The sequence below is a fragment of the Eurosta solidaginis genome, chromosome 3 (genome assembly GCF_040869045.1).
Source record: "Eurosta solidaginis isolate ZX-2024a chromosome 3, ASM4086904v1, whole genome shotgun sequence".
In the NCBI taxonomy this organism is placed as follows: Eukaryota; Metazoa; Arthropoda; class Insecta; order Diptera; family Tephritidae; genus Eurosta; species Eurosta solidaginis.
The window spans coordinates 181,402,183-181,417,235 of NC_090321.1; the positions used below are offsets into that span (position 1 = coordinate 181,402,183).

The window sequence follows — 15,053 nt, forward strand, 5'->3', positions numbered from 1 at the left end:
AGAGAGCGCATGCGTTACCCTTTTCACGGCAGCAATGTAAAAGTCATTAAGACGATAATTGGTGACCAAGTTATTGGTAACGATTAAGTAATCGATTAGGTAACGGGTACCTGTCTTGTAGGGTATTTGTTCACTGCCAATTCGCAATAGAGCATCAGCTGTTTCGAAATGAACTTTTGTTCGCCCGAAATTGCCGATAGGCGGAAAAAGTTCACCCGAACAAAAGAAGTGAAAGCGAACACTTTTCCGCTTGAACTTCACGATAAGGGTGATTATTCAGAAACAGCTGATGTGAATTAGTAGTGAACAAATAATTTACTTACAATTGTGTAAATTTTGTAACCAAGCATATATTTCCTTAAAATACAACAAAAATTTAAATCAAAAATTTATAAAATAATAATTAGTATTGCACTTATGTTGGTATTGATTGAGCGCGAGGAGAATATAAAGTGAAAGCGATTCGGAGGCAATTAAGGGACAGTTCTAACCCTTTGGAGCTAAGTGATTCACTGTAAGCTAAAAATTGCTATTTTCTGCGCTTTTGAATAACAAGTTAATTTTTTTCAATTAGCTTTCGCCAATATTACAGGCTAGACAATCTGGCATTCTAATATTTGCTAGATATTCTTGCCACCATTGAAGCAAAAATTTGGAGTTCCACCAATTGTAAAGTTGAGTACTTGTCGTTGTTTTTTCGCATACGGAAAGGCGTTGGAAACGACCATGAAGTGGGTCTTAGCCAATCTTTCTTCAGTGAGGTGCTCAACATTTTGGAAACGTTGCTTTGTCCACAATGGATAACTTGGCCGACTGATACGTTGTCATAAAAAATAGAATTTACATACTTAGCAATGCAGGAATTTCAATTTTTTCCACTCAGCTTCCGATTGTGCATTATTTATTGATTTATTTCTAATAATAAAAGTACATATAATTATGAGTATCAAATTTCAAAACAAAAAATTACTTACATTTTGTTTTCCTCTCGTTCGCCTGTAAAATATAAGTCAACAAATTTGCGTTTCCCCGCTGTTCATTTCGGTCGAACAAATAGTTGCCGATAAGGTGAAATCTTTTTCGAACACGAAAAATTGTTTCGGCATCCTCTGCGATAGGGTGAATAAAAACTGTGAATATTTTCGAGTGAAAATAAAACTTGCGATAAGGCTGAATATAAATTACCGAAGCAAATACTGGCTTTTTTAGGGAAATACATGCAACCAGTTTGGTACCGCATTCCAAAGCATGTTGGTTGTGTAAAGTACCTTGTTTAGCGGTAAATCCTTGGCAAATGGCACGTGAATCTGCATTTGTAGGTTTCCTGTGGTTTTGGTATATTCTGAGCTGAATCACACTCCGGCGGAGATGCTATATATTAGAATATAACATTTTTTTTTATTATTTAAAAATGCACATACGTCTGAATGAAAAGCAGAAAGTAAATAATGTTGTTGTTGTTGTTGTAGAGATAAGGACACTCCCCGTATCGACTTTGTTGGTCCTTTGCCGGATGCAGATCGGGTACGTTCCGGGAACCATTAAGGTACTAGCCCGACCATCTCGGGAGCGATTTAGTATGACATGAAACCTTCTAGGCCATCCCATCGATTCTATACAACTTAATATGGTACCGATTTAAAAGACGGTGCACCACCTAATTTTTATCAAAAATTATCAAACGTGGAATCAAAAGACGCGCCTCGAGCTCCGTTTTTAGTATCCGAAATATTCGAAAATATAAATTTTTATTTCTGTCAAAACATAAATTGTGATAATTTTTAAATTAGGTGGTGCACAGTCTTGCAAAACGTTACCCTTAATATTATTTTGGGCAAAGGCCGCCAACGCAAAAAGATGGTCTCTGCAACAAAATTTTTAATTTCCGTCACATGTCAAAACTAAAAGCACAAGATATTTTTCGTTGTAAACAATGCTACTTTTTCTCCGTTTCAAAGTTTCCCGGAATACACGGCTCAAAAACATTGCGCAATATTCATTTTTAACGTAGCGCAACAAATGAAACATGTGTTTTAATTGTATAAAAAAGGCACTAATTGTATAAAAAAACACCATTTATTTTCCACAGTGCTGGTAATTCACAGTAGGGGGACTCATGTAACCGTATAAATGCCTTATAAAGTGTGTAAACGTATAAATTTATATAGTTTACGCACGAGCTGTCAAATTTTGTATGAAAAATCATTTACACAATTTGTATAAATTTACGCGCACATTTCATTGTGTAAACGCGGTAAACTCAAAGGAATGCAACCTTGCAGACATTACAGACGGCATTTTCATCAAAAATCTCCAACATCAGCGAGTAAAGGCGTTTTAGTTTTGATTTTTCACTTAGTCTTGGCATTTTTTAATTTGTGTAACAATCAAAAAATGTTGTTCGGCAATAATACAGCTGATAAACAATCAAGTTTATCAAGAGTATTACTAGGTGCGTTCATATAACAGCGTGTGTAAATGGATATAATTTTACACCTTATAAGTTTATATGCTATCATGAGTCCCCAGATGCGTTTATTTTCCATTGTATTTATAATATATATATTTTAGTTGCAAGACCATCTCAACTCATTGCAGCACTGCGCAATATTCATTTTTCAACTAGCGCAACAAATGAAACGTGTGTTCTAATTGTATAAAAAAATTATTATGTATAGAAACATTTTAGATTGTTTCTTAAATTTGAGGAACTGGTTTTAATTCAACAATTCAATTACAGAGTTTAATAATATATTTCAAATTAATTAATAGAATGAGATTTTACGTTTTTAGTTTCTCCGATTGTTACGCTTCGCTTTCTCGTTAACTACTATTGTCCTTCGTTAATTTGATTCGTATCGCCATGTTTCAACTGGGTTGCCAGTGAGAGTGACAACAGGGTCGTTATTGTTAATTCGATAGTAGGGTTGCTTACAGTCGGCCATCCGACTCAATGGGAACGACCTCGTTACCGCAACCAGGATCAGAGTCTCGATCAAGTTCATCATCGATTCCTTCTTCGGGTGGTAATGAGCACCACCTTTTTAATTTATCGGCAGAAAAGATAGATGTATAATGTTTTTGTGAGCGTTTTGATTTTGGTAAATCTTCAATCACGTATCGGTCTTTGTCGAGAACCTTCGTGACAATGAACGGGCCTTTAAAGCGAGGCTCGAGTTTCCGTGAACACCCAGTGCTAGGAGGTTCATTTTGAGCGAGTACTAAATCGCCTTCTTCAAAACACGTTGGTTTTACACATTTTCTATCGAATCGTAGCTTAGCGGCTGCTCGTTGGTCGTTAACTCGCGACGCTGCGGTAGTTCGAATGTTTTGGAGTTCCTCGTCGCTAAGATAGTCGCTGTTATGTAGGCTAGAGACGATTTTGTTCTTCAGGATATCGCGTGGTTGAAACCCATATAGTAACTCATAGGGAGTACAATGCGTAGTTGAATTGTTCATGGTATTGATGCACCACTGGACGTTGCGGATATTTTCATCCCAGTGCCTGTCGTTTTCTGTGGTTGGGAGAAGCATCGATAATATGGTGCGATTGGTTCGTTCGGCGTGACCATTTGCTCGAGGCGTTCGCACCGCAGTTAGAATATGTTTGACATTGTTGTCGTCGCAGTATCTCTTGAAATCACGCGAGGTAAATGCTGTTCCGCGATCGGTGACAACTCGCTCGGGCATGCCTATGAAACTACTTACATCATTCAATATATCAATTACGCATTTAGTGGACGTGTTCTTTACTGCTCGCAGAATAGTAAACTTGGTGAACGCGTCGACGATGACCAAGAGATGTTCATTTCGCTTAGTGCTCTTGGGGAACGGTCCGAGGTGGTCCATGTGAACAGTTTTAAATGGGATGGGCTCAATATCGTCGAAATGGTACTGGGCTTCCATTTTCCCACCCTTATGCTTGTAGAATGCACACACCACGCAAGATTTTAAGTAGTTTTTAACGTAGTTGGGCATCCTGGGAAACCAGAGGTGATCCATTAGTCGTTGTATTGTCTTCTCCACCCCCATGTGTCCAGCACGGTCGTGAGCGTCTTGCGTTACTCGATACCTTAGGGTCTTAGGGACGACCCATAACGATTTGTGGTCTACTCGCCGAAATAGCCTATTATCCTTAATTACGTAGTCTCCGTCGGATGATAGACCCTTAGCCTGGATTTCGTTGATGATACCTCGCAGCGTGTCGTCCTGGAGTTGCATGCTGAATAGCCAGTCGGTTTCGTCGATAACTACTTTGGATATGCGTAAATGTGCTGTATCTGATTCTATCGATTCTTCCACTGGAGCTCGGCTTAGGGCATCGACGTGCTCCATTCTTCTGCCAGGAATCTTGAGCCACCAACGCGCTATACGTGGAATCAACTCCTTTTTCTTCATTGCCGTTTGAATTGTATTGCAATCAGTTCTTACGACGATACTCTTGCCGTATATGTAATGCCTGAAACGTTCAAGCGACTCCACCACAGCCAACGCTTCCAGCTCGAAACTGTGGAACTTCTTTTCACTGGGAGACGTTGCTCGGCTATAGTAGGCAACAGGCTTGATGTCGTCACCTTCTCGCTGCATCAGTACACCAGCCAACCCGATGGAGCTTGAATCTGTGTGGAGTTCGTGTTCAGCATCCACTCGATAAGCAGTTAGTATAGGTTTTGACGTTAATGCGCGTTGGAGTTGGGTATATGCCTTGCTTTGCTCTAATGACCAATGAAAATCGACGCCCTTCCTCAAAAGTGTTCGTAACGGTTCAGAGATCAATGCAAAGCCAGGGACAAATTTTCGGAAATAGCCGCTGAGTCCGAGGAAACGGCGAACGTCATTTACATTCTTTGGTATAGCAAATTCTGATATAGCTTGTGTCTTCACCTCGCCCGGTGTTATTCCATCAGGGGTGATTTCGTGACCCAGGAAAGTTATAGAAGTTTTTAAAACGTACATTTTTTTGCGTTTAGGGTAAGCCCGGCTTGTCTTAAGGCAGAGAGTACGCGTCGCAACTTATCTACCATTTCGTCAACCGAATTTCCACCTATCAAAATATCGTCCATATATAATAGCATATCGCCTGGTTTCGTCTTATCCTGAACCTTCGCCATTAATCGTTGAAAAGCTATAGGAGCGTTTTTGAGGCCAAAAGGCATCCTTTTGAACTCATATAACCCGTCCGGGGTAATAAAGGCCGTAAACTTCCGAGAACTAGTAGCGATTGGTATTTGATAGTAGCCGCTATTTAAGTCTAAGACCGTAAATAATTTATACTGCTTCGCTTCGTACAAACGCTCTTCTATATTTGGAACCGGAAATATTTCTTTTATCATTAGTTGATTCAACCGTCGATAATCTACGCAAAGGCGATCGCCGCCGTCTTTTTTCTTAACCAGCACGAGAGGACTAGCATATTCTGACTCAGATTTAGTTATTATGTCGTTGGTTTCGAGTTCATTTATCATTTGTGTAACTAGTGCTTTTTTTGGTGCCGGTATACGATACGGAGATTGCGCTATGATTTTATTGTCGTTAAGTTCGATGGTCATTTCGATTAGATTCGTCTTACCGATGCCGTTTAAGCCTTCCGCAAACAGATCACCGAATTCTTCTAAAACCGCGTATACTTTTGAACGATTTGATTGGTCTTGTATATCTGCCACCAATTGTCCAACATCGAAATTTCTACTGCCATCAACTACCACGCGTTTGCTTGCCAAAATTGACTGGCCATCGTTTACTTCGAATTTTACCGATTTATTCATTAATATATCTTGGCCGATTAGAAAGTCTGTTTGTAACAATACGTCATCAACCACGTAGAATATAGCATTAACATTCGCTTTACCTATTTTTATATTCACAGTGCACATTTCTTGTATAACTTGACTACCGCCCCCAAAGCCGTTTAGTTGCGTTTGACACTTGTCGAGTGTCATGTTTAGTGTTTTAGCTACCGACGACCGCACCATACTGCACTGGCTGCCAGTGTCTATAAATGCCTTAAAAGTTTCAGAGCCAACTTCGATTGGTTTTGTGAAGCACTGATCTAATTTTGACATTTCGGTTCGACGGACATCATATCCCCGCTTACCGCAATTTTGTGGTTCATTTTTAGCATGTACTTTGCTACAATCTACACACCTAGCGCGCCGCTGCGGCTTGGGACATTTACTAGAAATATGACCTACCTATTTGCAGTTATAACACTTTATTGATGATTTCGTTGTTTGCTGTGTTTGTTGTTCCTGCCCATTTACCGACACATTTCTAGTTTTTACTTCGCTGATTTTGTTACGATTGGAAAGATAGTCTTCTATTACTTCCCGCATTTCTTTGACAGTTTTAAATCTCATCGCGGCGATTGAGATTTGTAGTTCACGATGTTGTAAGCCGGCGCGTATGTAATTAATTATCGCGGATTCACTAAGCCGGTATTGTCTACCAAGCGCACAAATACGGAAACAGTAATCGTTAATTCGCTCATTTGATTTTCGAACATTTTCACCCATCACCCAATGTATCTGAGCCTCATCGAGGTGAACACCAAATTCTGCCACTAAATCATTTGAAAAATCGTTCCATGAGGTGTGTACTCTTGGTTGGGCATCGAGCCACATACGCGCTACGCCACGCAATCTACTATACACAGCTAGAAGTACACACTTTTCATCAAATTGATACGCTTGCACGACACTACTAACGCGGTCTGTGAATTGCTCTACCGTAAGCGATTGGGGGTTTGTCGGATCAAATTCCGGAATTGTTTCACTTATTTCTTTAATAGATTCCTTTCGCCCATTCCCGCTTTGCAAACTAGTTGTTGTCATGGGAGTTGTTACCGACTCGCGCGAAGGTTCGTTTTGTACATTTTGATTCGATACGCTTTGTTGCAATAACGCGACTATATTATCTAAAGCGCCCCGCAGCTCGTTTATTTGCTCTTGAATATTAGAACCCGCACTCACATTTGCATTTGAATTTGCTCTTGACATCACCGGTGGCACTTGCACCTCAATTTCATCAGAACCATTGTTGTCAAGCAAACGCTGCACAAGTTCAGCGCGCGAGCCTGCCGTTGCTAAATTTCTTTGCGATAATACCGATTTTAATTGATCGATTTTCATATCGGCAATTTTAAATACCTCATATTGATCGTTCTGCTGCATTTCACTTTGCACTTTGTTTTGTTTTGGTTTCTGATTTCCACCCATATTTTCGTTTTTGTTTTGTTTACGACTTTGCCGTTCACGTTTCGTTTCAGTCGTTTCTTTTTATCGCTTTTATTTTCCACCTGGTTCTTTGCTTCGTTCAACCGATTTCGCCGTTTATTTGCTCGCACTTATTTTCGTTTGTTCTTGCTCGTTTTTATACGTTTGAAATTTTGTCGTTACTCGCTAATATTTACGTTGTTGTTGGTGTGAATGCTATTCGCGTTGCAATTACACTACCGAACATTCGTGCACAAGATATGATGAAATTCACTAACACACCGACGTCAGTAATTTCTCGAACGTTCTGCACCTGTATGTATGTACGTATGTTGCAAACGGATTTCACTACGAATATGCCCCTTAAACTTTTCGACCGTGCATATTCATGTTCATGCACCTTTACATATATATATATATCTATATGTCGCAAAGCAATTATAAGTACAAAACTTTATATTTTCCATAAGCTTATGCATATTTTATGCCAACACAGTTTATACAGAGATTTTTTATTGCACGTACGTATATGCATACATATAATTTGCAAAATCACTCACACTCTGTTTTTCTTGGGCAATAATCCCTTCTTCTGAACTATAGAAACATTTTAGATTGTTTCTTAAATTTGAGGAACTGGTTTTAATTCAACAATTCAATTACAGAGTTTAATAATATATTTCAAATTAATTAATAGAATGAGATTTTACGTTTTTAGTTTCTCCGATTGTTACGCTTCGCTTTCTCGTTAACTACTACTGTCCTTCGTTAATTTGATTCGTATCGCCATGTTTCAACTGGGTTGCCAGTGAGAGTGACAACAGGGTCGTTATTGTTAATTCGATAGTAGGGTTGCTTACATATGTATTATTAAATTTGTGTAAATTCCTGTTACAAACTAGAGATGGTCCTTACGCCTTCGATATTAACATTTTTAAGCAACAATTACTGATGTTATATTATCAGAAACCAAAGGTAAACTGTGTAACATTCACCACACACGAAGAAAAAAGCATGTGCAATATTTGCAGCCATGCGTAAATATCAAAATCGTTTTGATTTTAGCGCAGTTCTCTGCGCAAATAGCGCAACCAGTGCACACACCAGGCAAATCCTTGTGCAAATTGGTAATTGGCACAAGGATACTTGAGCCGTGTAATTCGCGTATTAGTGGAGAGCGAAAAAAGCTTTGAATGTGTGGGTGAACTAGTTACCTCCGTCTTGTAGGGTAAGTAATCGAATAGGTAACGGGTACCTGTCTTGTAGGGTATATGAAATATCCTGTACGCGTCTATGACGCGTAGCCTCGTGTGCACCTTGCCAAAGGCAGCGTTGCTAAACTAAAGACAAGTAATTAACAAATTATCTAGCTCACAAATTGAACCAGACTTCTATCTGGATTTATCTGGCTCAAATCGTCGTTGTTCCATTTACATGCAAAATTATTTATATATTAATATGGCTCATGCTCTTTGCCACCGGATGAGGGCTATTGGTTGTTTGGCTACTTTGAAATTCGCAAAAAGAAAACGAAAGTTGAAATTATTTTTGCAAGCTACGCCGATACCACTGGACTAATTCCTTGTGTGTGAAACATTTACGTAGATAAAAAATGAAATCTAAGCGCTGCAAAACCGAACCACAAGAAGCAGAAGATACTGCAAGTGGTATTTCGATCGCTCTTGAAAATGGTGACAACGAAACTGCTGAATGCAATGATGCCGCCGAAAATGGTGAACTACAATCACCACAAGCCCAAACTCGTTGGACACCAGAATGTACACGAGTTATGTTGCAGCTACGCTTTGAGAGACAAGTTGAATTTCAACAACGAATACGACAGAAAAAAGAACTCTGGTCGGAGATTGCAGCTGAAATGAGACGACAGGGATTGTGCGATTTTTCAATCACAGCAGAGGTTTGCGATTTAAAATATCGTAATATGTTGCAAACATACAAGAAGAATCGGTTGAAAGAAGATAGCGGGATGCATTCCTTAATAGCTTGGGAATATTATGAGCTTTTCAAAATAGCATTAACGGCAGCGGAAGAAATGGAAGCTGGACAAGAAGGAAATGAACGTGTTGTGCCATCACTGTTATGCGAATCTGTATGTGTAGAAGGAAGCGAAGATCAACCCGGAGCAGATGTAAATGAAACAGATACAAAATTACCGGCTACTGAATCAGTAGTTGATCCTGTGCCTCGGCCGGTCACAGAGGTTGATACAGAAGACGTGAAATCATCTGCTAATGTAAGTACCTAACCACTGAACTCAGAAAAGGTTAAGTTATTGTACATGCAAATATTCCCACGAATTATTTTGGTTTACAGATTAAGCCTATCATTGCCAATAGTAGAAAACGAAGTAGACGATCTGCTATGAAGACAGAAGCGACTTCTCCACCACCAGTATTTCAATTGCCAACAACAAAGCCCATTATGCAGGAGTTACCAGTTCCAGTTGAAAATTCCAAGCAAGAAAGTTATACACATACTAATCAACAAAATGATACGGTAATAAACATTTTACATAAGTAGTAACAATAAAATGAATTCAAATATATTTCGTAGCAACCCCAGATGTTCAATATCAAGTTAGACACCTCCACACGATCAGAACGTAGACGTGCTTGTTCATCTTTTACGGCGCCAACCCCTATTATAAACTTCGAAACCCCCTCTGCAGTGATAGTAGATAGCCAACATGATGTCACAATGAATAGCTTACAGAAAGAACCACATACATCATCTACCTCCACTTCATCAATGCCAATTCCAACAATAATGCATATGCCCCCTGTACAGCCACAACCACAACTGTCACAGAGTGCAGTACCAGCGGTTAGTCAAACCCCAATAACTATAGTTCATCCCAATCATTTACAGGCTATACCAATTGGTTTAGCACCATCTGAAATGCGTGAATGCCAAGTGTTCGGCGAAAGCATAGGAATACAATTAGCACATGTAAGGGAGACGAATGTACGAGCTATGGTACAATTTAAAATACAGGAACTGCTTTACTTGGCAAAAACTGGAAAATTATTGGAATCCGTTCGTATGTAAAGTTGTATACATTACAAAAGTAGGATTAAGCATACATACATGAGTACATGATGAGTCCTTTTGATACGTTAAGTTTTAGATATAGCTTGCACTTTTATGATCATTCGTTATATGTAAGCTATGTAATATAATGGCATGAAATTAAATTAACTAAAAATTGAATTAAAGATATTCAAGAACTATACAATATACATATTAAATATATTTTTCATGAGCTGGTTGGGTGTAAGCACCGGAATGACCCCGATTCATATCCGGCTAAGGACTATCATTATGAATTTAATCGATAATGGCGTGCTACAGTTATTGGTCATATAGATCGATCAGTCTAAAAATGCTTGCTTTACGAGTTGCAAACTACAACTCTGAACTGTTGTTGTAGCGATGAGGACACTGTTGTTGTAACAGTGCTTCGCCCCATCCAATAGGTGTGACCGATCACAAATTGTTGTTGTTGTAGCGATAAGGTTGCTCGCCGAAGACTTTGGGGAGTGTTATCGACGTGATGGTCCTTTGCCGGATACAGATCCGGTACGCTCCGGTAACACAGCACCATTAAGGTGCTAGCCCGACCATCTCGGAAACGATTTATTTATTTATTTTATTTATTTATTTATTATTACGTCTTTAAGACCTAGTTTAGGTTAAAATAAGAAATTAAACATAACTACTCATGTCACATTTAGTGACGTACAATATAAAAACAATTTTTCTTTGAACTTACTAATATTTTCACAGTCTTTCAAATCAGAAGGTAACTCATTATACATTTTATACCCTAAATATTCAAGAGACCTTTTGGCGAACTCAGTTCTTATTCTAGGCAGTCTTATATTATTGCAATTTCTTGTTCCATAATTGTGGATTTCATGATTATAATGTATTTTACTACTCAGGTAATTCGGTAACATTCCTAACCTAAGTTGGTGTATAAATTTCAATGTGAAATAACTAACTGACTGTTTAATACTAAGCCAGTTTAATCTATTGAGCATTACAATTTTTGGCGTTCTTGGAGGACATTTTAAAATAAATCGCATTGCCTTGTTTTGCTGTATTTGAAGTTTCTTAATATATATATCATTACTTAATAGCAGAATAGTAGGACAATAAATAAAGTGTGGTTCAATAATTGAACGATATACCAATATTTTATGACTTTGATATGTTTACATGTTCTATACATGAAGCCTATTTTCTGTGCAATTTTTCTTTCCAGATAAGTTACATGCTCTCCAAAATTTAGATTATCATCAATCAAAACTCCTAAATACTTAATTTTGTCTACTCTTTGGATTTCCATGTTTTTTACCTTCAGCGTAATATTATTTAAACTATTGTTACTTATGATATTGGTGTTTTTACAAAATATCATGAACTTAGTTTTTTCGACATTTAATTTCAGTTTTCTAAGGCATAACCATTTGTATAGCGAGTCCAGGTCTTCTTGTACTTTCAGCATGGCACATTCTGCATATTTTTCACTTATGATAAGCAATGCATCATCCGCAAATAGACGTATTTTACAATATTTTAAGCATCTTTTGATATCATTGATATACAATGTAAACAATATTGGCGCCAAGACCGAGCCTTGTGGTAAACCAATGTTAACATCCACCACTGATGAAACCTCCTTTCCAATTATCGTTCTCTGTTTTCTGTCACCCAAATAACTCCGGAACCATTCCAAAGCCTTTCCTCTTATACCAATTTTAAACATAACGTCCAATAGCTCAGATCTATCGACAGTTTCAAAAGCCCGTTTTAAATCCAAGAAGACAGACACCGTAAATTTTTTATCCGCCATGTCTTCTTTCCAATCTGCAATTACCATATTCAACGCTGTTTCACAAGAATGGCTCTTCCTGAATCCCGATTGTTCTGGGATAATCACATTGTGCTTCTCTAAGTATGCCACAAGTTGATCCTTCACCACTGTCTCCATAATTTTTTCATCTGTAGGTAACGTGTTAATTGGACGTAGTTCCTCAGGTTTCATTGTATTTTTTACTTTTTCAACAGGTATTATTGTTGAAATTTTCCAGTAACTAGGTACAATACCGCTGTTTAAGGATTCGTTAATTATGTCTTTGTAGAAATTAGCAGTATATGTCATGGCATCTTTAACGACACCCTCCGATAAAAGCTTGTCGCCGCCATATTTGTTTTTAAGTGATTTTGTGATAATAATAATATCGTCCACTACAATGTCAGTAAATTTAAATGTTTCAAATGGATTACTATGATTTGCGCTTATTTCATCCCCATTTACAATTTCTTCGATGCTATCATTAATTTCAACAATACTTTGTATAAAAAAGTTATTTAGGGCATTAGCTATATCATATTCATTTTCCAGGCATTCACCGTTAATTACAATTTTAGTGATATGTTTTTTAACATCATTAAGCTCGACGAGGTCTTTTAGACACTTCCACATACGTTTCATATCGCCATTGTTATGATTTACTCTATCTTCCATGTATTTCTTTTTTTTATAAATTATGGTTCTTTTATATATTTTCTTAATGACGTTATATTCGTCCCAAAATCCAGTATTTCGAGCAGTTTTATAAGATTCTATTTTTCTTTTATGCAGGTTTGTTAATTCTCGGTCGTACCACTTATTTCTTATCTGTATTTGGGTCCTCTTTATATAAGTCAGTGCTTGCATAGCCACAGTTACAACTTCGTTTAGGGCTTTAGTTTTAGTTTCTACTCCGGAAATTGACATAAAGCTGAAATCGCATGTTCGTAGCAAAGTTAAAAGATTTTCAGCACTATAGTACTCCCAACATGTAACAGTAGCATACCTTCTCATTTTACAAAGCTTTGTTGTTGGCACTTCGAAGTGGATTGTCTCATGGTCAGAAATGCGATGTTCACCTATATTTACTGCTTTAACTTTATCATTGTTACTGAATAGCAAATCAATTCTTGTAGACGAGTACTCTGTTATCCTTGTGTCGAAGTTTATCCTTTGTATCATTGCCATTGTGCAAATAAACTTGTTAGCTGGTTTGAGTATGTTGGCGATACATTTACATTGATATTAAAATCTCCAATTATTAAATTATTATCCGCCTCCTTGAGATGTTCAGTGATGATTTCATTTAGATAAGTAATAAAGGTGGAGTCACTGCTACTTGGTGAGTGATATAGTACACCGATTTTCCATTTTAACGCGCATTTGTTTATTTTTACAATAATGCACCACACATTCATGTTGATAGCTTTATTACAAACTATGCTAAATTGTATATTTTCATTCACATACATGACAACACCGCCAGTGTGCCTACTTTGAGAGTCGCAACGAATGCATTTGTATGTCGGAATACTAAGTTCAGAATCCAAGATATGTTCTGTTGTACACGTTTCCGTACATAACACAATACTTGGTCTTCTTATTTCAATAAGACGTTCCAGCTCGATTTTATTCGCTATGATACTACTAATATTAAGATAAATGCATTCCAAGTTGTATATATTGCTATCTCGATTTAAATAATATTTTGACTTTTGCGCTGCTGTAAGGATTTTCTTTGGTTGCTAATAAACAACTTTCCTTTTCCTTGCATCTAGTTTTTGTTGGTATACGGGACAAGTTCTATCCAGAGTATCATGGTTTTCGTCAAGTCCTAGATTCAGCTCCTTGTTTGCTCGTATGCAGTTAATGCACTTGTTTACTGCATCCTTTATGCATTGTGTATGTTTATGCTCACCCAAGCATTTTGTGCATACTTCCTTTTCCTTGCAGTCAGCCGCTTTGTGATTGAAGCCTTTGCATTTAAAACAACACAATACATGCACTGCATCATATACTCGGCAACGTTCCCAACCTACATTAAGCCTCTCTCCAGCTAGTACATTTGTGAACGCTTCAACATTCATTTCTATCACAGCATTATAATAGTTTTTCGCGTTCTTTTTCACTTCATATTGCTTAACAATTTTGATGTCCGTTTCACTTAAACAAATGTTTTGTCGTTTAATTCTTTGCACCAGTTCCTCGTCGCTATATTTAAAATTTATACCAGTCACCATGACTGCTGGTTTCACTTTTTTGGGAATCTTAACCTCATAGTTATTTCCCAGATTGTTCTCAATGGCATTTTTTATTTTGTCACGCTCATGGTCATTTTCGCTTTCAACAATAACAACTCCGCTTTGCCTTGCTACTATATTAGTTATTTGCAGCCCTTTAGGATCAACTTTCGAGTTTAGGTCAGTTTTGGTTATTTCTATATTTTGCTTTTTATTCGGCTTGACAATTAGGGGATGATTCTTTCTAATGTCTGGTAACACTTCTTTTTTTTGTCCATCATTTTTTGTTATCGCTGCGTATGACACTTTGGCTTCAACACTATTAACATTTTTCTTTATTTCATTGCACATTTTTTTATTCTCTTTACTTATTTCTTCAATCATTTTCTTATTGTCATCCTTGTTTGTTTTCAACTCATCACAGACCTGCTCGCTGCTTCGCTTGAAGCCTTCAGCAATTTCCCGTATTTTGTTTACTTCTACAACACTCTTTTCGCATGATTCTTACGCTTTTTGCATTGCCTTAATTCTGTCGCTAAATGCAACTTCCACTGCTTTTAAAACTTGCTTTATTTCTTTTTCATGTTTCTTGAGAGCATTATCAAATTCATTCCTGTACTCAGATAGTTGTTTGCCATTTTTGCTCACTACCCTCTGCATGTCTTTTAGAATGTCATCTACGTTATGCACATACTGCACACAATCATTACACATAAATCTAAG

General features: G+C 37.6%; 1 protein-coding gene and 1 long non-coding RNA gene across 2 annotated transcripts; one reads left to right on the plus strand and one right to left on the minus strand.

Moving 5' to 3' along the window:
• Positions 1–289: 289 nt before the first annotated feature.
• LOC137244712 (uncharacterized) lies at positions 290–2,044 on the minus strand. Its single transcript, XR_010951169.1, has 4 exons — positions 1,818–2,044; positions 1,186–1,371; positions 975–1,109; positions 290–915 (listed from the first exon to the last, which is right to left on the minus strand). It is a non-coding gene; the product is annotated as an uncharacterized lncRNA (long non-coding RNA).
• Positions 2,045–8,518: 6,474 nt separating this feature from the next.
• LOC137244713 (uncharacterized) lies at positions 8,519–10,738 on the plus strand. Its single transcript, XM_067774131.1, has 3 exons — positions 8,519–9,465; positions 9,546–9,728; positions 9,786–10,738. Exons 1-3 carry the CDS (start codon positions 8,824–8,826, stop codon positions 10,278–10,280), a joined length of 1,320 nt encoding a protein of 439 aa, XP_067630232.1. The 5' UTR covers positions 8,519–8,823; the 3' UTR covers positions 10,281–10,738.
• Positions 10,739–15,053: the final 4,315 nt, after the last annotated feature.

Bases quoted from the DNA above. Each gene is read 5' to 3' on its own strand.
- LOC137244713 (XM_067774131.1), top strand. From the start codon at position 8,824: ATGAAATCTAAGCGCTGCAAAACCGAACCACAAGAAGCAGAAGATACT. The intron at 9,466-9,545 runs GTAAGTACCTAA...TTTGGTTTACAG, and splicing joins ACGTGAAATCATCTGCTAAT to ATTAAGCCTATCATTGCCAA. The intron at 9,729-9,785 runs GTAATAAACATT...TATATTTCGTAG, and splicing joins CTAATCAACAAAATGATACG to CAACCCCAGATGTTCAATAT.